Source organism: Amblyomma mixtum, chromosome 1 (genome assembly GCF_055824585.1).
Source record: "Amblyomma mixtum isolate Tamu chromosome 1, ASM5582458v1, whole genome shotgun sequence".
Taxonomy (NCBI): domain Eukaryota; kingdom Metazoa; phylum Arthropoda; class Arachnida; order Ixodida; family Ixodidae; genus Amblyomma; species Amblyomma mixtum.
Window position 1 is genome coordinate 157,211,318 of NC_143012.1, and position 24,039 is coordinate 157,235,356.

The 24,039-nt window shown below is 48.2% G+C and overlaps 1 protein-coding gene across 6 annotated transcripts in view; it reads right to left on the reverse strand.

Moving 5' to 3' along the window:
• LOC149369481 (luciferin 4-monooxygenase-like) overlaps positions 1–21,227 on the reverse strand; it is a 112,028-nt gene extending 90,801 nt beyond the window's left edge. For 2 of the 6 annotated variants that reach the window (XM_089558855.1, XM_089558852.1), the window contains exons 1-2: positions 21,068–21,227; positions 6,182–6,334 (exon numbers count right to left, since the gene is read on the reverse strand). In XM_089558855.1, the coding sequence (XP_089414981.1) occupies positions 6,182–6,304 (123 nt within the window). In that variant the 5' untranslated portion in view covers positions 6,305–6,334; positions 21,068–21,227. Of the gene's footprint in view, positions 1–6,181; positions 6,335–7,525; positions 7,536–7,788; positions 7,913–21,067 lie in introns of those variants that run through there. The other 4 variants (XM_089558853.1, XM_089558856.1, XM_089558857.1 and 1 more) reach the window with 4 other exon arrangements.
• Positions 21,228–24,039: the final 2,812 nt, after the last annotated feature.

Consider the following 24,039-nt stretch of genomic DNA (forward strand, 5'->3'; position numbering starts at 1 on the left):
TCATTCTCTCGTTTTTATTTTTTAATACGTTTATTCTTGGTATTATTTTAGTTTTTTTGTTTTTATGATTCTTTTTCATTTTTATGAATGTGCTTTGTTTACTTTTACTTGTCTTGATTTTGTTTTTCTATCTTTTATTGTTGATATTTTTTTTTCATTACAGAAGGTGCAGTTGCTTATCAACTGCACCTTAATCAGCTTTTACATTCTAGTTTATTTAGCACACAACTTATGAGTGACGGTTGCTGCGGACAACTTTCGTCAACTGACTTGCGTCTACAACTTCTCTCCACGCCACTCATGAGCCAAGGAAGGCTTACGCCTTGAAAATAATATTCTGGGCTCTCATATGTGGCAGCAGCGGCAGAGAAATGTGGGCTGCATGCGCTGGCATGGGCAACGCTGCTATAGAAACATGGAACTAGAGCAAAACGCGTTGGCGTTGGAAAAGCTGCTGCAGAAAAGCGACTCTGGAGCATAGGTCGCCGGCATAGACTGGTTAAGTTGGCATTGATTGTGAAAAAAGCTAAAGACGGGCATTATGCGGCTTCCTGGGTCAGTGGACGCTTCAATTACGCTTTCAGGTACTTGGCGGTGGTGTCCACCTGCTACAACATGTGTTTCGCACATGATTTCCTGCAAAGCAATGCTAAACCGGCAGACATTTTTTCGTCCTGGTGTATTATCGGGGACAAAAGTGGTATACTCCACGCGGCGGGAGCCGGAGCAACGGAGAACTGGGGCGTTCTGGCGAGCTAAAGCATTACATATAGAAACGAGCCATGCGACATGCCTGCTGATAATAAAGGTCACACATTGGCTGTCTCAATCTCTCGATCTCTCGATCTCTCGGCGAGCTAAAGTATTAAACATAGAAACGAGCCAAGCGACATGCCTGCTGATAATAAAGGTCACACATTGGCTGTCTCGATCTCAGGTGTCGCCTGTAGGTTTCGTTGCAACACAGTTTTCCGTTTCTCTGGCTTCTGCCGCGTGGAGCATATCCCTTTTGTCCCCGATATTACATCTATCCATTCCATGTTGCCAAGGCAGATACAGACTTTCATGAAAAAAATTGTGAGCGAGTGACAAGAAAGCTTTGGACCACATTTGACAGGTAGTGCCAGGTCACGACGACCAGCTTAAGTATCCCTATGAAGTAAAATACGTAAGAAATCAAACCTGCCCGTGTAAAGAAACTCTATCTAAAACACTCGTAGCTCACTCTAGATTATGTGCGTCGGTAATTTATTACTGAACCACACATCAGCGACTATTCTGTATGACATGTTGTTTGCCTTCTTCTTTTAAGCTACTTTCGAGGCCTTCAACGTTACTGGCATACCTCCCACCTTTAGGCATGATCCTGTGTATTTTGTTAAACTGTTTTGGCTGCATGTGTTTTTAAATACGTCTTTTAGATCAGTTGTACGTGTCTACTAGTTAAATGTCGTTTGTTTTCTTACCCCTGCCTGCTTGTAACTTGTGATTTTCTTGGTGCCATGTTTTTGATACTTATGAGAGTGCTTATGTTTTAGTGAAACTTAATTATTTTCTACGGTACCCACTTGCTGTACCTTTTTGTGCTTGTCTTTTTAAGGTTTCATTCAGCCTATCTAGTGCATCATAATTTTATGGTCGTTAGGGTTTATAGCTTTTTTTCTCTTGGTTTTCTTTTCCTTCTCGGCAATTTATAAATCCTAACCATCTTTCATGTCACATGCTGCATCATTTCTAGCATCGGATTTTATTACCTTTACTCATGCTCGCATGACTCACAGTTCGTTTCAATCACCTGCCTTTTTTCAGATTATTATTATTATTATTATATGACGGGTCTACAGCTAAGTGGCCCAAGCGAGGTCAAGAAAAAGAAGCTGAGCGTATAATCGTTACCATCTGTTAATGAAATTCAGGTTCAAATCTAGCGTGTATCCTGTCTTTTCTCTAGTGCCTGGTTGTTACTTTGTCTGGATTTAGTAACCAAATAGCCCCATCAAGACCGTTAGGTGTTTGCCTATATATCTATAAATTGAAGTTTTCTGAAAAACATGACATGAGGCGGGCATCAAAGGCAGCAAAAAAAAAAACGAGGTTCCAAATAACCTTGAAGTGTTCACTTGTCTTACACAAGTTCATGAGCAGGCGATGACTACCATCATTTTTCGTCGGTCTTAAATGACGCTGTCTCACGAAAACATGTCATTGCCTTTATTTTCTTCCTACTTTCTCCTCCAGGCAAAGGGGCTGGTGTTCTGCACCAATTCACAGTGGTACAACCCGCCCCGTTGGGGCATAAGAGGAACCACACTTACGGAGAAAAAAGTGGCCGGAAACGCCGCTTTTGCCGTTCAAGAACTGCAGCTCAACTGCATTCTTATGAAACCTACGACCAGCGAGCGATAATTTTTAAATGCAACGTAGAATCAATGACTCCATGACCTGAAAGAATTCTTTTCCAACTCAGAACCTCTGAACTGCACCAGCCTCACACATCGGTTGCTAACTTATCATATTTCTTATACCTTGGAAATAGGGTTAGCAGCGATATTAAGCCAGCTATCAACTACAAGAGGCGCTCCTTCAAATATCGAAGCACAGAGGCAGAGAGAGAAACACTTTATTATAAGGAATTCGGGGCACGCCCCGTGGGTCCCCGCATGACCGCACTGCACTCAAGTGTTTATGTTAAGTTCGATAGCACTGGCAGCCCCGCCGGTGGCGATGGTATGCACGGCCAGCTCCTACGAGCGCAGCCGGGTACCCCAGTCCTCTCAGGTGTTGAGAATCTCTAGGCCCCGTGGGGGAGGGTCCACTGTGTAGAAGGAGAGGATGTCGATGAAAGAGGGGAAGCGTTCTGGGCATAGGGTGCAGGCAGGAGTGGGGAAGCAGGGATGATTGTGGGCTAGGGTAAGGGGTGAGAGAAAAGTTTGCTTTGTAGTCTGCACCACAGTGTGGCGTGTTTGTTATATAGGGAGAGATGTGGCGGGGGCTGGCGCGAGGCTCTGTAGGCCTACGTCAGCTCCCTGAAAGACTGCATGCGCTCCTTCGTGAATCCCCGATCTGAAGCCACCTGAACCTGGTGTAAAGAAGGTCGGGCCAAAGGGTTGGCGGCCTCATTGCCGAGATTCCCGGAGTGCACAGGCGCTCATATCAGCTCCACTTGGCTGTGTGTGTGTGTGTGGGGGGGGGGGGGGGGGGCATCGAGTGCGCCCAGTATGCAAAAAGCAGCGACATGGACTCAACCTCACGCAAAATTCACACTCACAGCTTTGGAGCCAATTAAAATGTACCGGGCTTCTGAACGGGTGATGGCAATTGCAATAGCGGCTTCCTCTGACGCCTCCGGGGACGTGTCTGAAGGGATTGATTGTAAACTTTATTTAGAGAGTAGCAATTATCGGAGCTTTGGGTTGTCCGCCTATTCCGACAGCCTATTGGCCTGCGCCGCAGATTGGGCCCTGCGGACCAGTCCTCCTTTCTGGTCGGGGTCCTCGCTGTGCACAATGGCCTCCCACTGCTCCAAATTGGGATTAGGAATTGTGTCAGTAGCAGGATTGAATTGGCATGCCCACAACATGTGAAAAGCTGTAGCTATTTCTCCGCAGTGTGGCCACTGTGGTTGGTGGAGCGAGCGGTACCATTGTTGGAGTTTGATACGTTCTACGAGAGTGTCTGTTTGGAGAGAGGTATCGTCAAGCCACAGGAAAAGGTGTGGAGGCTGGTTGGGTGATTGTTACGAACTCGGAGACCTGTACAGCGTCTTGTGCAGCAGAAGCTTATGGGCTGGGACATGGTGAAATAGCAGAAATAGCTGAGGGTGCAGGTTGAGGAATCCTGCCTTCTCTCTGAATGCGTTTCGCAAAAAGCCCCAGCCAGCAAAAGAAATATGAGCGAGTGGTGCGTTTGGTGAACCGGTGTTAACGGGTTGCACAGAGCGTCCTAGTCTCTTGTGTGGTGAACGTGCAGCAGCGCGACGCGTTTCATGGAAGCCTACAGCGCAATCGTATAATCTATATTACTGGGTGATGCAAAAGCATAGCTTCAAGTGAAGCGCCACTTCTCGGAGGCATCTCTGCCACCTCTTCCTGGCAGCAAATATGGTCGTCGCTTCTGCCTGGACAAGGCATCTGTTTTGCGGCGGAAACACTAGTTCGCTAGCAATCCTGGGAAAGAAGATGTCTGACTAAAGCATCTCAGATAGCTTCAAAAATTAATAATATTGCCGTGGCTGGATTTTGAACCGGCGGCGGCGCGAAGAGATCAGCGTCGCTGGCATATGCTCAAGTGCACTATGCTACCGCCTTAGCCGATTCCGGCAGAACACAGCCCTTTCGTCAAACCCCCACCCTACTCGAGAGGACTGGAAAGCAGCCCTGCTCGCCTGCTCGGACCTCCAGGCCCAGCGGGCCTTGGTGCAAAGGGCCCGGACGGCGGCTTCAACCAGTGGTGTCCCGGACTAGGGAGTCCTCGTAGTATGTAAGGAGGATTCCCACTAGGGGAAGCCCCCGAACGTATGTCTGTACATATATATAGAATAAATACTTTTCATCACCAGCTTGTAATCAACTGCAACACTTTATCGCGCTTTGCAGGGCACGTCTTAGGTTTCAACTTCTATGTGTACACAAACTTCGCGAAAGGAAAGGAAGTGTACGTAACTGGCTTCCTGCGTGCACACCTCAATCGCGCTTTGAGCTACGTGGTGTTAATGACAGAGATGTGTGCTGATTGCGTTTGCGTTGATAATGATATGGCAGAAATGACGAACTGGAAATGTCAGGCAGTTACTGCGCCATTTCCTTACTCAGAAAGGAAAAAATTACCAATTTATTTTACAACTGGCCACTGGCGTTCAATGGGTTCATTGGCATTTGCGTTGACAACATTGTAAGCTCCATTGGCTTTGAGGAAAGGAAAAGCGCATAAATGGCTGCCTGGATTAGTGGACACCTCAATCAGGCTTTCATTTTCGTGGCGATTGAATCCACCATCGAAAATCTGCTCTCGCACAATACTCCGTGCATAGGAATGCTAAACCGCCAGTACTTTATTTGCTACATGTCCAAAGTATATGCATATTTTGCTTTACGTGGAGTGCGTGTTCAGTATATTATCTAAGCGCTCTCATTTGAAGCATTAGAAAAAAGTTTCAGTGCGGTGCCGTTTTGATCTCCGCGTTGGATAGGCCCCAAAACATCGTTTCTTTTAGCCTGCTTTCGCATTCATGCTTTCAAACAGCAATGTAGAAGGCTTCCACTGCAACAGTTGCAGTGATATCTGCTGAAAAATACCCGCCATCGTTTTAAAAAAATTACTTCGAGGTGTTATGCGAGGCTAGTGTTTTTAGATGAGGCAAGCCAAGCGGTCTGGGAAGCGTACATTCTGAATCCAAAGAAAAGTAAAGAACGATGAACGGCGTCTTGCTTGACTCTAACGGATGTGCAGTGAGAAGCATGGCCTTGTATAGGATAAGCTTCCGTTCGGGTCACGTAGATCAGTACGGTTATGGAGGCAGAAATTGATCGCACCTTTCTAACTGCTCTGAGACATATCGATAGAGAGAAAAAGAAAGACCTCTGCGTTTTTAATGAATTTTACGGGGCAAATATTGCAATAAAGTAGAAATGTCTTTTTTTTGTCGAGTCGCCTTCGCCTCCAAAGTCCAGCCCTGGTGAAAAGGAGAAGGCGCAACATTTCATATGTGTCATTCAGTAAGTGATCGATCAGTGATTTAACAAAAAAATTGGCAACACCTTTAGCAGCTAAATTAATGTTAGAGCAATGCATGGAAAGCAACCGGATGCATTTAAAATCCGGCACTCTGTTTGGATAAGCTGAAGAAGCACTGGCATACCGCGGCAAAAGCAAGGCTGAGCACCTTACTGAATTTATGCCTCAAGGGTACAAATATACACGATTGTTCAAAGAGTTACATGGAAATACAGAAGCATTACTGTTTTTAATATTCAGACAGCTGATGCAGATGCACAGATTGCTGGTCAGCCAGGTGTTCGAGACATCGCGCATCGTTGTCAGGGAGCCTATGGATGGTGACGTAGCCAAGAAGCCGGCACTATCAAGTATCGTAGGCTAGCTCATGTAAAACTGCGACTGCATTTGGGCCACTGAAGAGTGGCGGAGTTCCCTTTACGCGGGATCGAAAGCGAATCCTGCTCACCAGCGCCATCTTCTCTGGATTTGTGAGAAGCTTCTCTCTGAGCAAGTCGTACAAGGAGCAGACGGGGATCTCGATGCTGGGATGAGGCGAGTAGACGACGCCATCTTCGATGTGGGCTTTCATGTTTCCTGAATGGTGAGTGGCTTCGAAGCCCTGTAATAGAGAGGCAACATGCGTCAGCTACTTGCCGTGGGCAGGTGACCAACACTGCTAGGCTTGCTTGGTTACAGGACTCATTTTAGCAACGTAACCACGGGGTACGTAAAGCATCACGGGTGAAGCAGCCGTAGATCCGCATTACAATGTGCCCCTGGTTAACTTACTCAAAGATGACGCTCTTGATCGTCTAAAAAAATCCTGTGTGAACGGGTCGCGAAATTGCCCCAGTTTTTCTGGTGTTTTGAGATGCAGTTGTCCTGTGACTGGAAATTTACGAATTTAGAAGGAGGTCCTTATTATTGAACAAAACTTCGAGAATACTGTTCGTTGCTACAAGACGGAGACAGATACCCGAAATAGGAAAAACGCCGACACTGCTTCTTTAAAATTGACTACTCTCTCAATCAAGCATGCGTAACTTGACAGATCCTGCGGGCAGCATTCATACCTGTATTGTGAAATGCACTTTTTCACTAAGTGCACAGAAAGTGCGTGATCAAGTTTAATGGAAGGGGCATTTCTTATTATAAATATACAACTCGACCGCTGTTGCCGGAAGAATGGCTTGAATAGCGCATGAAAGGATAAATAGTTTGAAACAGTGGTAGGAAACAGTCGGGCCTGAATGGCAGCGTAGGAAACAGGAACGAAGCCTAGCATAGAGCGCAGGTGGTTTTCGGGAGCCCCTCTTGAATATACTGCTCATGCGCATCGCAGTCGCTACCATCCCTGAGTGGAACGTTGTTCCGTGAAGCGGTTGCGGATTGTTTCTTTAAAAGCGCATGTACAATTACGTAGGATTTAGGCAAACATCAGCTTTCTTGGGCAACGCACTTTCGCGTTGATGTATGTACAGGGTCAGTCAAAAGTTCCAAGGCCACAGGGTATGCTTCTGAGGTGCATAGTCGGGCTGTTGAGATACCCTCGAAGCTCAAAATATCTGTAGATAATAGAAGGATCGTTCTACCATCTGAGAACCTCGATAGCTCTATCGGAATCTTAAGGGCCAGGATATACCGCTGAAAACCGGACCATGTGGCCTGGGAACTGTTGACCAACCCTGTACAGTCTTTGTCAAAACAAACCAGGCTGCATGGTTTGCTTCTAGCTCGTACGTTGGAGCCGTTACAGCTTCCCTGCAGATGAAATCGTCGTTATAACGAAAAGAACTGGGGATATTCTTACCTTTCAACGCCTTTTGATATAGGCCGCCGCGGTGGCTCAGTGGCTATGGTGCTCGGCTGCTGGCCCGAAAGACGCGGGTTCGATCCCGGCCGCGGCGGCTGAATTTCTTTGGAGGAGAAATTCGAGGCCCGTGTACTGTGCAATGTCAGTGCACGTTAAAGAACCCCAGGTGGTCGAAATTTCCGGAGCCCTCCACTATGGCGTCTCTCATAGCCTTAGTCGCTTTGGGACGTTAAACGCCATGAACCAACCAACCAACCAGCCTTTTGATGTTTAGGAAAGCCACAAGGGCGCCACTATACAAGCTAGAAGCAAACCATGCAGCGTGGTTACTTTTGACAAAGACGGTACGTGCTGATCTGCAACACATGTCGAACGGCAGCAAGCATGACAAGAATAATGGGACTGCCGGGCAACGTAGTCCAAACAAGTCATACTGCCAAGAAAATGTGCACTGTTTGTTTGTTCTTGTTCAAAGCATACGCCACGCAGCTTTATCACTTTGTTTGGCTGGGAGATTCCACGAGGTTTATCTCTAATGATCGCAGCCACACACACCGGCTTCTATATTGCTGAAGGTGGTTGCAACCGCTTTTGGTGGCTGTTATCCAAGGGTCTTAGCTTGAAATGGAGTGCGGCCGTGAACGGCGGAGATTTTATCAACGATCACTGAGTCCTTTTGCTGCTATCAGCGCAGCCGAGTTGTTCAGTTGTTTGTGAGCACAGATAAGCCGAATAGTTTGTTTTCAAAGATTTTGTGTGCCGCCTTGAGTACCCGAATCCCGTTGCCACTGCGTGGCGTCTGTGGGAGGTGCTGGAACGTTAAGGCTCCATGCTGCAGAAGTGGAGCCTGCCGCACAGATATCGCTTCTGGGTTGCTTGCGGCCCCGTGAGCCGCTCATCTTTCAAGACCTATCTCATTGAGATGCGGGAGAATGGATAGATATCTTAGGCAGTACGCAGCATTCAACGTGTGGAATGACTCAGCGAAATTGAGACACCTCTACTTCGCACTTCAAGGACCATCTCGAATCCTGTCTGAGAGTCATAAAACTTTTTTTGACAATTGGGATGCCTTCAAGAGCGTGCATTCAAAGGCCTTTGAGACCGTCGTCGAAAAGAAAGAACTCAGAGAACCCTCCTGTCGAGGAATGAATTCCCGAACGACTCCAACCACGCCTCTATCCAAGAGCTGAAGCGTACCATTCGAAGTGTTGTTCCCGATGTGAACGAGGGAAAAAAATGAACTTCCTAGCGTGTGGCCTTAAAGAGAAAATTTTTTCCGCTCTTCTACGCCAGCAGCCTTAAAGTGCCGCTGAATGTAGCGAACAGACATATGCCATCTAGAAGCCCATTGATGCCGTGATCCGGCAGTAGAAGCGACCACTTCAAAAGCTCTTGGCTTGCTACTCAGCCGACAAGCCTACGAGTGAGGATAACGTGCGGTATCTATCCGCGAGTTCGGGGATGTCGTGCAGGCTACTACCGTTTTTTCACCAGTCCGAGGTAGCGACGCTCATGAATGTGGTCCACATAAAGTCCAGCATGCGCTTAGCTCCCCGTCGTCGTTGACTGCAACGGAAGCTCAAGCAATTACTTACGCCGCAAGAGACCGCATCAGCGGGCTCCGACGTGACCCCTCAAGCCCGGTTCAATGTAATTTGCAATTCTAGACCGCCGCCTGTCCAGACTACGAGCGACGCTCCTGCTGCGATGTTTGGATAAGTGACAGCCGTGAGCTGTGGTTTTCTGTGGTGAAGCAGGCCACATCCTCCGGAACTGCTCATACCGATAAATGCGCCTCCGAGGATGGGCCTCCGCGACCGGAACCCGGCTAGGAAAATCACATGGTACAAGACTACCTGCGTGACGCCCATCACACGACGATTCCTCCATCGAAGTCACTACTGCCCTCATCTGCACGCTTTGTGTCGCCACGCAGCAGTTGCGCAACGGCCTCGCAGCGGATTACCCTACGGGATCCTCAAGCCTGCGTAGGGGAATCTAAATACAGCAACTTTTGGAGGTGACGGTGCTCCACGCCCAAATGAAGAAGATCCTCCACGATAATGATGGATGACGACATCGCATCCAGTCCGATGACGCTGCACACGAAGTAAGTCCTACGACGAGGGGGCGCAGAATACTAGGCAGGTGACAGAGTCTGTGCGGGAGCACTATCTGCCTTCGAGGACTTAGTAGAAAACTGCTACGGCGTTATTTCGAACTTTACAAGATACTTCGATGAAGAGGTTAAGTGGGCCTTGAAGCCATTTTCGATGCGGCAGAGTCGCAGCGACACCGCGCATGCCCAGAAGTTGTACTTGTTGTGCGCCTCAAGTCTTGTATGCGCGCTAATGAACCCTTTAATTTTGCTTTCCCTCTGTTTATTTTTGCCTTCGTTTCTTTTCGTTGTAAAGCGTAGCACCGACGCTTTATGCTTCTTTGAGAGTGGAGTAATGCTACGAAATTTCGTACTCTTTTTTGACGTTGAAAGCCGCCGCCACGCGGCTTAATAATTTGGTCGTTACGCGAAATAGGTTTAAGTCGAATGATCCCAGCCACGAAGGTTGAGGCTAAGGTCGTTGTTCGCAACTGGTGGGATTATGTTCTGCTGACAATTCCTCCACCGTAGCGACACTTAGTCTTTAAATACAGTCAGCAATTATCGATACAGAACTGAGCCCTGGCACAATTGCGTCGACATGTGCACAATCCCTCCAATAATCAAGTGCAGCTGTCGCCATCTGGAGTCCGAGCTACAGTCTTCGGAGAAATTTTGGAAGAAGACGGGAAGTGGTGTACATGCGGGTAAACATACACAACAAACACAAGCAACTGCTTCTACATGGTTAGAGAGTTCAGTAGCTGCTTTAGACGCCGTATGTGGAAGGTTCTTAGCTTCAAATCGTGCGTGCCTGACAGAGGCTGTATTGTGTTCGATGGCCGCCGAGCACGTTTACTGGGTTAGTTGCCGTAGCCTAGTTGTTCAGTTGTTTGTGGGCGCAGCTCAGCCCATAAGTAATTTATTTTGTAAACCGTTTTCTGCCTTCCCGTAGTCATACCGGACTGCCGTCTCCACTACGTGACAATATTGTTACGGGGAGGTCTCCACAAACAATTTCCCTATGGAGATATGTACAGTACGGCCTCAGGCTTAACGAACGCTCATGCACGCACACTCAGCGTCATTGTCGTCTCAGCGTCGCACACTCAGCTGAACACCGTTGAAAGACGAAGGTACGAAGCTAGCGCTACCAGGAAACGACGGCGGCTTGTGTCATGCTAGTTTTTCTGATTATGTAGACTTTTCATTTGCTGTGCGCATAGTTCGTACTTGATTGTGGTGGGATAGTTCATAAAGCACTTTGCAAACGCCAGCGCGAAAGTTCGGCACTGAAAACTATGCCACTCCTCCTTACGCGGCCCCTAATAATCAAAAGTTGACGAAGGTTCTTCATACCTAAGAATAATTTGCATCTCATTGGTTGCCATAGTGCTCCACTAAATGACTAGGAAACAAACCGCATTGCCACTTTTCGCAAAGACGGTAGATATCTTCTACGGGATAAATCCAACAGCCGCATAATGAAAAAATTATCTCACCGACAGAGCGTAACGAAACGAAAAAAGACGGGAAAAAGCGCACAAGATGACATCATCTACAAATATTTTATGGGGATCTAAACAGTACCTAAGCTGAAGTATAAATATCGTCACCTACCTTGTGGTGGCGTGTGTCTGGTCGCTTTACAAGAAGACTAATAGATGATGCCCGGAAAGTAAGGAACTGCAATGGCAGTTATCTAGCCGTCCACTCCACTGCACCTGCTTACGATCGCTTGTAATACAGTACACCACGCCATGCAAACCGAGATAATATTTCTCCGTTTCCTATTGCGGGCGTTATCACTCACAAAAAGGGATCGGCCTTTAGAGTGCGGGGCGTGGCGTTATCCAAAGATAAAAGATTACTGGGAACAAGCAGATGATAGGTTCGCAGCAGCTTTCAGGCATTCTGTACGGGAGACTTATTTTCATATTGCTTCGTTCATTCGCTCCTCTAAAAGCGGGAAATGCTTGTTAATTCCGGGCGTCCGAATGTCAGATGAATATCGTCTCGACATCGCAGCTAGCCCGGAAGCAATTCGAAAACCGGCAGCGAAAGCAGTGCAGAATAAGAAGCCAACTAGACCCAAGAAATGCATCGTTTCGAAGCAAAGTTGGCGAGCAGTCAGAAGTTAGCTTGATGCGCCGACCCTATCACACTACTCAAAATAACAGTGCAAGAACTCGCCCTAGTTGGCTTTGCATCATATGTGCAAACACTACAAAGATAACTGATGACCACGAGAGAAATGACACGACACACAAAGCGCGATATGACACACTGAATATCCAGCCAGTACAGCGCATTTCTCCTTTTTGGCATGACTTAGTCGGAAGGTGGAGCTGCAAGGTCGATCCCTCGGACACCCGTTTCTTATCAATATCGCCACGATAGCAAGACCTTTTCCAAGGTCACTTCACGTTAGATAGTAGTATGACGGTCACCGTGGCAATTAAAACGCGTTGCAGCCTACTTGGGGACAGCCTGTCGCTGCATGGCCAAAATTTTAATGTGATAACATTAGAGGTACTGTGGCGGGTGAAACCTGGCAGCAGAGGCGTGACGATAATTCGGATTGACCAAGACGCTCATTATGTGATACAAACGTCACACGTACTACATCATTGTTGGAGAGTAGTGGCGCCATCTTGTCACGTAGTGTGTGCTGTCATATATAGGAACACTTTCGCGCGCCCCGATATAGTTAAAAGTTACCTTAGTTACGATCACGAGGCCTTAATATGTAGTAATTTAAAGTAGAACCAATAACAAAGCAGCTAGTGTATTTGAGCATTAAATTTGCAAAGCGCTTAAAGAAATTTTCTCGTCTACAGGTAGAATCGAACCTTCTACCTCGTTTCGTGAGCCTTTGTGAAGGTCCCTCAAGAGGAAATAAATGAGGGGCTTGCAGCTGGCGAAATGTCAACCGCGTGGGCAAGACGACGCCGTGGAAATATCCGTCACGGTAATGCAGCCGGTGTGAAGCTTACTGCCGATGAGCCTATATTTGGCGGTCTGGGAAGCCGCTCTAATTAATGCATAAAGTCGCCAAATCAAAGGCAATGAAATGAAACGCAAGGCAACCTATGGGGGTCCCTAACCCTACTGCATTACACTCACTTAAGATAAATTTTGTGTTCACTATGTTTTATCATCGTCTCACCCAGTATAAATAATTATGTGTTCACTATGTTTTATCATCGTCTCACCCAGTATATTTTGACCAGATCGAGAAAGTACAAAGTTACTTTTTCTAGTTCTTTGCATCATAATTGCTAGATAATAGCTAAAGCTCGGTAGCGTGTACTAATCTATGGCGCTTTTGTGATGACTGGAAGCACCGCCGTGGTCACGGTAGTTCATTGTGCACTAGGCAGCATTAATTGCTTCCAAAACCAGCAGGGAACACAAACCGGTGCGTGAGTCGCGTATCCCACACGGAATTCAAGTGCTCGCGGACACATTGCACTAAACCCTCGTTTCATTTCCGAAGTATGAAAATCATAAGAACTGCCCTGACTTCTCTGTGCATTGCAGGATATGCGAGAAATCGCTGCGGTTAACCTGATGCGGATAACTAGACGTTTCGGGCGGTCGACTACGGGCGATTAATTTCTCTTCCCTTTCGAGTTACACACGAAGTGAAAGTGGCACGCAGTGAGTGTGAGACGAGATACACGTTTTTCCAGGCATGCAGAATTGTACTCATGATTGTACACCTTACTCAAGATACAGGAGCGAAGGTGCCACAACACGCGATGTGGTACTGAATCAAGCGTTCACTGATTGCTATTCATTATCGAATTTATTTTTTACAAAAAGTGGTTTAAAACTAAATTCACCAGTTAACTTTACTTCAGTCCATGGCAGTGCTGTGGAAATTATATCTAATTGATCTTATCCTGTGGCAGCCATTGTTAGGCTATCGCACTTAATTAAGCTTGTGGCTTCGTTTGACGCTGAGCCACCATCATTCGTGTCTCTACTCTCTAAGCACTTGTTCTAGGCATGAGGCCCCTGGATCTCCTGATTCATTCATGTCGGTAGGTCCCGGCTCGCTGAGCGCAGTGAGTCCATCTCACATATTTCCAGCACGGAGAAGAACGCTTCAGACCGCGGTAAAATGACAAACACAAGCAGAGCTCTACATACCACTCAGCTCTTTAAATAAGGTGTATGATCCCCAGGCCCCTAGCTCGAGTATGCGGTCATTTTGCTAGTTCTGAATAGGTGGTCGCTCTCAGTATCTTAGAGTAGCCGCCTAAAGCAGAAGGCGCTTCAGCACCTTTTCGCAATTATTATGGTAGTGAGGGCTATCCTGCCTCAAGGATGGCAGCCACGGCTTGGACTGTTCTTTCAAGAAGGTCTCTCTGAAAGATGCCTTCCTATTGACACAGAGGCCACGTCAGCCTCTTGACAGAGAGGCCATGTACAGGCGTGAAGAAAGTATAGGTAAGGCTGCTGATATATAGATAGAGGAATTATTAACCGATGAGAACCTGTGTCCTCCGCCTTCTGGAGAGGTTGCACAGGTATTCTAAACAAAACCCAGCAGTGAAAAACCCTAATGTATCAGGTTGAAATTTGTCCACGGCCATCTCCAGAAAAGACAGATGAGCAATTAGTCGCCTAAAAAGCACAGGTTCCAGTAAGCGGTGGTTTCGGTTTTTGAAAAATGAAAGCTCTGAAAGAAGTTCTTGGGCGAAAAGCGCACGACACATTCACCAGCCTCTATAAAGGGAACAAAAAAGTTTGTCGGTGCTGAGACTCATCTTTATAGCGACCCAGAAAAGTCACAAAACTCTATGCAGCGCATGCAACTTCTTCCTCCTACAATGGAGCACTTGCAACAGTGTCGAACACTCATTTTATCAGAGCAGAAGAGGGCGGCGTCATCATCATTGGCCAAAATGTTGATTTTACTGTGTGGCAGCGAGAACCACGCTTAGCTATTTTTGAAGATTACAGGTGCTCGAGATATATAACGCGTGTTAGAAAGGCGATGTCGAACAGGCGATTTGAATAAAATATGTTGCGGGAAAGATATATTTACAGTTATTTACAAATAGACAAGAACAGCTGCGAGCGGCCCCGAGAACACAGTCCGAACTTCGTTGTCCTCTTCTACTCTTCCCACTCGTGCCATCGCTCTTTGTCGTCGTCGTCTACCCGCATCAGGACCCCCGGCTGCTGAAACGCCGTCTCGGCGTTAGGGCGGCGACGTATGGGCGTCGTGATAAGGTTTAAGGCGACAGACGTGGACGATGTCGGTGGTGGCGCCAGAGGACGATGGCGAGGTTTCAAGGGGAGCAATTTCATAGTTCACGTCGGTAACACGGCGCACGACACGGTAAGGGCCACGGCAGTGCGAAAGGAGCTTCTCGGAGAGACCGACGCTGCGAGAGGGCGTCCAGAGAAGGACGAGTGATCCCGGGGTAAATTCGACGGCCTGGTGACGGCGGTCGTAGGCTGACTTCTGGGAAACTTGAGAGGCTTGGAGCCTACTACGTGCTATTTGGCGCGCCAGCGTGGCCTGGGAGATGGCGTCCCGAGCGTAAGCAGTGGTGGGGGCTGAAGAAGGCGGCAAGAGTTTGTCCAAAGGCAAGGTGGGATGCCTACCAAACAAAAGGTAGAAAGGAGAATAGCCTGTTCTGTCATGAAGGGAAGAGTTATATGCAAATGTCACATAAGGCAAGGCTGCGTCCCAATCTCGGTGGTCTGGCGATACGTACATGGCTAACATGTCGGTGAGCGTGCGGTTGAACCTTTCCGTAAGCCCATTGGTTTGGGGGTGGTAAGCTGTCGCTGGCTGGTGCTGCGTGTCACACGAACGAAGAATGTCGTGAACTACTCGGGATAGAAAATAACGACCGCGGTCGGTGAGCAGTTGACGAGGGGCGCCGTGGTGAAGGATGACGTCTTGCAGAAGAAAATCGGCAACATCGGTAGCGCAGCTGGACGGCAAAGCACGCGTGATGGCGTACCGAGTCGTATAATCAGTTGCGACAGCGATCCACTTGTTGCCGGAGAGGGACGTCGGAAAAGGGCCAAGAAGGTCGAGGCCAACACGGTGAAAAGGTTCCGGAGGTATGTCGATGGGTTGCAGAAGACCGGCAGGCAAAGTGGAGGGCCTTTTCCGACGTTGACACAGGTCGCAAGCGGCCACGTAACGCTTGACGGAACGATAGAGACGAGGCCAAAAGAAGCGATCCCGCACCCGAGCGTACGTGCGGGACACGCCAAGGTGACCGGCTGTCGGTAGGTCGTGCAGTTCTTCAAGGACAGAAGAGCGTAGATGTTGGGGTATCACGAGCAGGAGCGGAGGGCCATCGGAGCGTAGGTTTCGGCGATACAAAATGCCGTTCTGGAGCACATAAAGGTTCAGAGACGGAGATCGGTTTGCAGAACGGATGCCATCAAAGATAGGACGTAAAGATGAGTCGTGGAGCTGTTCGTTGGCAATATCGGCAAGATCGGAGATAGCTAAGAGGCAGGGCAGGGTCTCAGCGTCCTCTAGGTCAGGTGGTTCCACAGGGTATCTGGATAAACAGTCAGCGTCCTGGTGATGGCGCCCTGACTTGTACACGACGGAGTATGAGTATTCTTGGAGGCGCAATGCCCAGCGACCAAGGCGACCGGTGGGATCTTTTAGTGAAGACAGCCAACAGAGAGCGTGGTGGTCAGTGACAACAGCGAATGAACGGCCGAACAGGTAGGGTCTGAATTTAGCCACTGCCCAGACAAGGGCAAGACACTCGCGCTCAGTAATGGTGTAATTTTGCTCTCAGTTGATGGGGCCGCAGGCAGCCGGCATTGCTGAGTGGAAGGTAAGCAGGTGTCCACCACTGATATCACACATTGGGCAGCAGGGCACAGCGTGGCGAGTGAGATGCCTCGCGGGAGCGGTTGGATGGATGAACCAAAGTTCAGGACCGGAAGGTACGCTCGGTTGGCCGACATTGTAAATACAATGTGTGGAAGCGCAATGCTGCGCGTCAGGGCGACGTCAAGTTCCGGAGTGACTACGTAGTGACCATCAGGTACAGGGGGAACAGATGAGAAAGAAATGTAAGTTGCGGCTTGAGGCGGTAGACGGACAAAGTCGACAGCACAAAGACGGTGTATAACTGGGGACGGCGTCTCAGCAGAAAGAGGAAGGTCAAGCTGAACAACATTAGTGGCGCAGTCAATGAGGGCTGAATGCTCAGACAGGAAGTCGAGGCCAAGAATGACTTCATGAGGGCACTGGTCCAGAACAGAGAACAGAACGGATGTAAGGCGGCCAGATATGGTCACACGGGCTGTGCATAGTCCAACAACATGAGGCGTTCCGCCGTCGGCAACGCGGAGAACGGCTTTGGGTGCAGGGGTCAGTACTTTTCGGAGGCGGCGTCGTAGGGCTGAACTCATGACGGATACGTGCGCGCCTGTATCGATCAGGGCTCGCACAGGCACTCCATCGACATGAATGGCGAGCAAATTATGGTGTGCGCGAAGGGCTAATCGAGGATTTTGGGACTGGGGCTGTACTGCAGCATCACCTCCAGACACTGCAGCGTCTAGTTTTCCGCTTGCGAGCGTCCGTAGGGGCCAGGAGAGGAGCGACGGCGTTGGGGCGAACGAGACTGTCGACGCAGGGGGGACGGGGAGCGGCTGGAGCGGGTAATCTGGCCGTCGACTGAAGCACTGTGCTGGGCTGGAGGGGGCGTGTAGTGGCTGGGCTGTTCGTCGTCGCGGTGGGAGCTGAGAGGACGGTATGTGCTGCGACGGGACCAATAATTTCGACAGTGGCGGGAGATGTAGCCAATGCGGTGGCAATGGAAACAAATGGGCCTGTCGTCGGTTGTCCGCCAATCGTTAGGGTTTCGCCGACGTGGAGAGAAGTACGAAGGTCGTCCAAGAGCAATCGCAGTGATTTCGGGTGGTGGTGAAGACCGTACAGGGCTGACGGGCTGGAAACCAAGGTTTGCAAGCTCTTGGCGGACGACAGCCTGTACCAGAGAGATGGTAGGCAAGCGGTTGTCGCCATCATGTTGATGCAGGGGGGCAGGGGACATCGCTTCGAGCTCGCGTCGGATGATGCGGGTCACATTTTCTGGGGGCGCTGGAGTTTCCCGGTGTCGCAGGTCTTCACATGAAGAAGTCGCAGCCGTGTTGGGGAGGCGTGTGTACGGCTGGCTAATACGCCTGCTTTTGGCTTCCTCGAAGCGTCGACATTCCTTAATAATTCTGTCGACTGTAGTGCAGTTCTTGTATACGAGCAAGTTGAAGGCATCGTCGGCGATTCCCTTCAACACGTGGCCGACTTTGTCAGACTCGGGCATGTTGGCGTCAACTTTGTGACAGAGGGCCAGCACATCTTGAATGTACGACACATAGGACTCCGTAGATGTTTGAGCTCGGGAGGCGAGGTCCTTCTTAGCGGCAAGCGTTCGGCCGAGCGGCCGTCCAAACAATTCGCGGAGTTTCTCTTTGCACACGTCCCAGCTGGTCAGATGGTCTTCGTGCGTCTCATACCAGACCCGGGCGGTGTCTTTTAGATAGAATATTACATTTGCGAGCATGAGGGTCGGATCCCAGCGGTTGTAGGTACTCACTCGCTCGTACATGTTGATCCAGTCGTCGACGTCAGTGTTGTCGGTACCAGAAATGGTCCCAGGTTCACGAGGGGGAGAAAGAACGAGTGATGTCATGGCCGGGGCTGAGGTTTGCTGGGCGGCGTCTTGGGTCATGATGAGGGAAGGCAACTGGCGGCCGCTGCGGAGCTCCGTCGTCGGTAGACGTAGGGGAAAGCCGCACCTCCACCAAATATGTTGCGGGAAAGAATATATTTACAGTTATTTACAAATAGACAAGAACAGCTGCGAGCGGCAACGAGAACACAGTCCGAACTTCGTTGTCCTCTTCTACTCTTCCCACTCGCGCCATCGCTCTTTGTCGTCGTCGTCTACCCGCATCAATATGTTTGGTAAGCTTTTGTTTGTTAGGGAGAGGGATGGCCGGTTGAAGGCCACTCGCATATTCAAATACCGTGCGTAGAGGATTGGGGCTGCTCAAAAGATACACGTGGAAGGTTTGGCGGGGAGGTGTTTTCAACGTCGGTTTTGGGGCGACAGAAAGCTGCCAGTCTGTATATAGCTGCTGATACAGGGCAGCTTCGCTCTCAATAGTGCGAGGAAATGTAGAGGGCGGATGTGGCAGCCTTAACGTTGCCTGTGTAAGTTCTCTAGATAGCATATTGCGACTGACACGAGCTTCAGGGCAGACCTGTTACTCGAACGACGACGTGTCCGAAACTTTTGATGCTCGTGGTTTTCGTAAATCCAAAATCCATCAACATTCAACCTTGTGCACCTCATCAGATGGATTCTAGCGTATATATAGCCAATTTGTATCACGTTTTAGTACATTTATTTTGCGGCACTTGCCGTAAATTTCTATTTTTTTGCTGGGGACAGTAAATTAAAGCTGGTAAAGAAAGAGCAACTTGCATTAAAGAAATTTTGCACTTATATTTCATGCCTACTCATATTCCATGAGTGGTCATGGAAACACCTCCGGAATGAGACACTTACTGGTGTTCTTCTTCGTTGCGCAAATTCTCGGTGCTAATTCGGTCGACAACACAGGTCTTGCTATCGACGCCTTGCTTTGTGAGCGCTCTTCTGGCGCTTCTGCGGAGTTTGCAGTATGTAAGATCAAGTCGGAAGCAGAAGGTACAAAAACAGCATCCTGGCGACCAGCCAGGACGGACACTACAACGGTAATGTGGATCGACTTGCCATTCCTCGCTTGTGCGGATCCGTGCAATCGTTGGTGTCAGCAAGAAGAGCGCAGGCAGAGCAGATCAAAGGCGGCATATGCTAGGTTTTCACCAGTGGCATAGAAACACCGTCAGAATGAGACGCTTGCGTTCTTGTTTGTTGAGCAGGTTAGTTATTTTTATAAGCTACCTTGCCACCATATAGAGAATATTTCTAATAGGGTGATTCCATGCCCACAGGTACAATACGACCATTATTTGCTTCCGTTCGTGCTTATATGTGGCGATGTTAAAAGTAATCCAGGCCCTACGACCAAAGACACTGTAGACGCTATAGAAGAAGTATTCTTGGCAGTAAGAGATTTCAATGCGCATTCATTCAGTATGGAAACAGTGCAAAATAAGGCGTCTACAACGACGATAGCACTTAAGCACAGCAGCAGGTAGTTTCCGGAGATATCTGATATCAATGTAAGACTTCAACATGTGGAAAACCAGATTGCTGGCTTTGAATAGTGGCAGTCCCATATGGTTCTATTACGCAAAACGGTTGCCGTCGTCGAAAAAGTTGCATGTAAACTTCATTCTCGCCTTAACGATGCATGGGAAAGCTCTCGCCGAGACAATCTCCTATATTTATGGCCTACCGGATGTTGCAAAGTAAACAGCCGCACAAGCGGAAAAAATAGTTATAGAAGTGGGTACCAGCAATCCAGAGCTCTCAATAGAAAGCCATGACCCCCCACGGGTGCACTACACTGAGACGAAACCTCGGCGAATGATAGTAAAATCTGCCAAAGGAATTAGTTATTTCCAAGCGCAGTCGGTTCAAGGAAACAGAAACAGTCGTGAGCGAGGATTTCTGAGCGGAAACACTGGCGAACAGAAGGAAGCCGAAAGAATTTGCGAAAGCGCGCAGTGACCTTTACAAACTGCGTTACAGAAACGTAATTGTTTAGGGCGTATACTGCAGGTTTCACACAGCTAACTACAGTCTACAGATTTTTTTTTACGTGTTTACATATTTCAAAAAAAGGTACTGATAGTATCGTGAATGCCGCCTTCACGGAACGTATATTCGGCTCGGCGGACACAAGATGAGGACATAGCGGTCAAATGTATCTAATGAATTAGCTAAATTTCGTTAATTAGCTTTTTAGCTCTTCACTTTATGCTGCATATTGCAATCGCGGTATTGAAGACTGTAAAGATTCAAAGCTAATGCAATCTGCAGCATGTCCCTGAGTGCAACAGGTATTGACACATTCGCGACTGAATTTTCAGCCTTTTCAGATTCGATCCGGGAACTGAACGCTCAGGGTGCGCTGGAAATCTTACACATGATACTACACAAGAGACTGACGAAATGATGACGAAATGAGGCTAGCTCAGACTGCGACAGGCAGGCGCTCGAGAAGAGCACATAGTTACCGCCTCCGTGGGCAGCACGCGCTCTTTTTTCGTCATTGGCATTGAACTTAGAGGCACGTTAGAGGCACATTAGAGGCACAACCCGAGAACACTGACAATGAAGAAAATTCCACTGTCTGTTTTATTTTGTTCGCATAGCAAGATAGAGTACCCAGCTACTTCGCATATCCCGAATGAAGTCTGCACCTAAAAATCGTTCTACATATAACAGTTCAATACGGATTTCTCGGCTACATACCGCTCTACCAGGCGCTGCTTAGCCAGCCGTGGTGCAGTGGTTTTCTCCGGACATTTGACGACTGCAAAGGGTAAGTTAACGAGCAAACCAAGCATGCGCCATACTACGAGCTTGCACAAACAGAAGTGATTGTCGGCCGGACAACTTTAGTGCTCTAACATTTCCACCTATCACCGAGAGTCGATAAGGCGTACTAAAACAGTGACGAGGAAAACACTGATAACGCATCCGCTGAAGCGACTACAGCCAAGCGATTACAGCCATTGCCTTTGTAGGCAACTTGCCAGCCAGGCTTTCCTTTCGTGAAGATTGCTTTCTTTTCTACGATGGCGACTCACCGCGGTGGTTGTAGGAAGTGGGAAGCATAATTAGAGTACAGGACCCATGATTGCACCACACACGGTAGATGCCACAATATCGCAATTAGAGAAGGAGGACGCACCAGGCAACAGGAGGGAAAGTCGCCTTTAATACTTTGCATTTATACTTGTTTCTTATTCGAACGCAACGCACAACTCGCCAGTATTTCGGCAGTCCACATTCGTTAAATAACGGCTTCCGCAGCCACGATTCTATTATGCGATGTTCTTAGCTGCTCTGCACGCATAGAAGTACGGTATGATTCTCGATATCGAGAACCACTCTCGCCATGCTACATACTCATGTAAATGGCAACTGTGTGCAAGTTATTGCTAAGCAACTATTGGTGAACAATTTTTAAATTCGATGTTAGGAACCATATACATTTCTGCACAAGGGTTCGTGGAATTTACAAAACACCTTTCAAGAAGAAACTATTTCAGAGTTTTCTTGGGTAATTTGCTTTCTGCGGTAAGTGCATTATTTTCAAGCTGAGAAAGAAATTAAAACGAAAACACGCCTAAATAAAATACGTAAGCATGAATAAAAAAATAGCGCTTTTGACTACGAATCAAACGCGAAGATAACAGAAGCCGGATCCTCAAAGGGACATTTTAAATGAGGCAGCAATTAAACCCGCACACGCTATATTAATTTCGCCTGCCAGAACACTTCTTGGAATAGTTATTGCACCCTACTTGCTCCTCCAGCAGGTAATTGTTTTGTGTTCTTGTGCTCGCGTTACAAGCATCCTGTTCTCGTTTAGTTTGTTCCTGATAGTACATGCTTTTGTTAAAAACAAGTTGGACTTAATGCATTACATATTTTGTGCAAACGATGTTGAACGTGTTCAAGCGAGGCGCTGTCATGCAGTCATATTTTATAAGCTAAGGTAGACTATTTGTCTAAAATTTTACACTTGAAAAGCGGTAGGACAGAACAGCCTTCGCATCCGGTGTGGCTTAAGAAAACCTTACTACCCAGAGGTGCTTCTGCCAAAAACTCTCCGCTCTCAATGTGAGATAGCACAATAAGAAACCCAAATTTCCTGCTGATATTGAACGCCGACGCCGGAGGAGACGTTTCTACCACACCTATTTCACCAAATTTAGGACAACAAACACTATTAAAGGGCACAAAAACTACTTAGTTTATATGAATGCAAAAGCTTCCACGCTTAGTGTTCGGCTGCGGCGCTGGCGTACTAATCTTATGCAATGGCCTGAGAACCTAATCTGCTTTCCCCGGCCCGAACGGAAGTTAATGAAGACGATACCTAAACCCAGAGCAAGAGATTTGCAGTCAAGCGCGCGGGGTGTTGTGCTGGACTTCGTAGCCTGCGGAAAACACGCATGTTGGCCCGTATTGTTGAGCATCTTGACTCACCCAGAAGCCATTTTAGCCGAATGTTCCTCCATGTCAAGACGTACTCGTATATGATGAAAAGGACTTTCACCGAAATTGTTTTTCTCTGGTGATGCGGTTACCATCATTACCTCCCTTTTTGTTGTGTGGTTTTCAGTGCATCCAGTAGCTTAGTGCTTTGTAAATAAATTGTAAATAGCCCATTCCCCAGTATAAGCTCGTGTAGTAAATACCATGTTATAAAATATGGCGCAGGGCTCCTACGAAGTGGTCACTGAGCTGACCCGCTCGTGCCTGCCTGGGTTTGAAACCCAGTTCGGGAGAAACTTTATTTTTCTTTCTTTCTTGACATTGTAGGCACTGCCGATGACGTCATGGGGTCACGTAGGTTTTTGGACAGTCTGGCGTGGACAACGCCGGATTTTTCGCCTCATGAGCCATGCACTGCTTTTCAGAGTGCCGCCTACCTGGCCAAGCAGTTCCCGAAACGCAGATTTGCTCCTTCTTCGCCGCGCCTATAACGGCCTGCCACTTTGACCACCAAGGCTCCCATTTTCGATCCGCACTCCAGCCTTTCTAAGAGCCAAACATCGCCGACCAAAGGCACAGGCGAACATTCCCTGTGATACTGGTTGGTTGGTTTATGGGGTTTAACGTCCCAAAGCGACTAAGGCTAAGAGAGACGCCGTAGTGGAGGGCTCCGGAAATTTCGACCACCCGGCGTTCTTTAACGTGCACTGACATCGCACAGTACACGGGCCTCGAATTTCTCCTCCAAAGAAATTCAACCGCCGCGGCCGGGATCGAACCCGCGTCTTTCGGGACAGCAGCCGAGCACCATAGCCACTGAGCCACCGCGGCGGCACCCTGTGATACTGCAGAGCCTTTAACGCAGTCCCGGAGGCAACTGTTCAACATCTAGGCGAGCACCATCATGGCGGACTGCAGCTCTGTATAGATGCACGTCTTCAATTCGGGGTTATTACGAACCCTGATATGCAAACTGTCAATTATGAATTTATTATGAACCGCACAGCGGGGCGTATAGGTAAGTCGTGACCTGACAGCGCGCATGCGCAACCAGCCAAAAAAAAAAGTTTCAACGCAAGTATCGAAATTCGTTCGAGGACAAGGCGATAGACGGCTTGGACTCAGAGATATCTCCCAGAGTCAATCACTTCGTCCTCAATGATTTCGCGCATCATTTGACAGCTGCTGCTTGTGATGATGGGGCAATCCTGATAGTA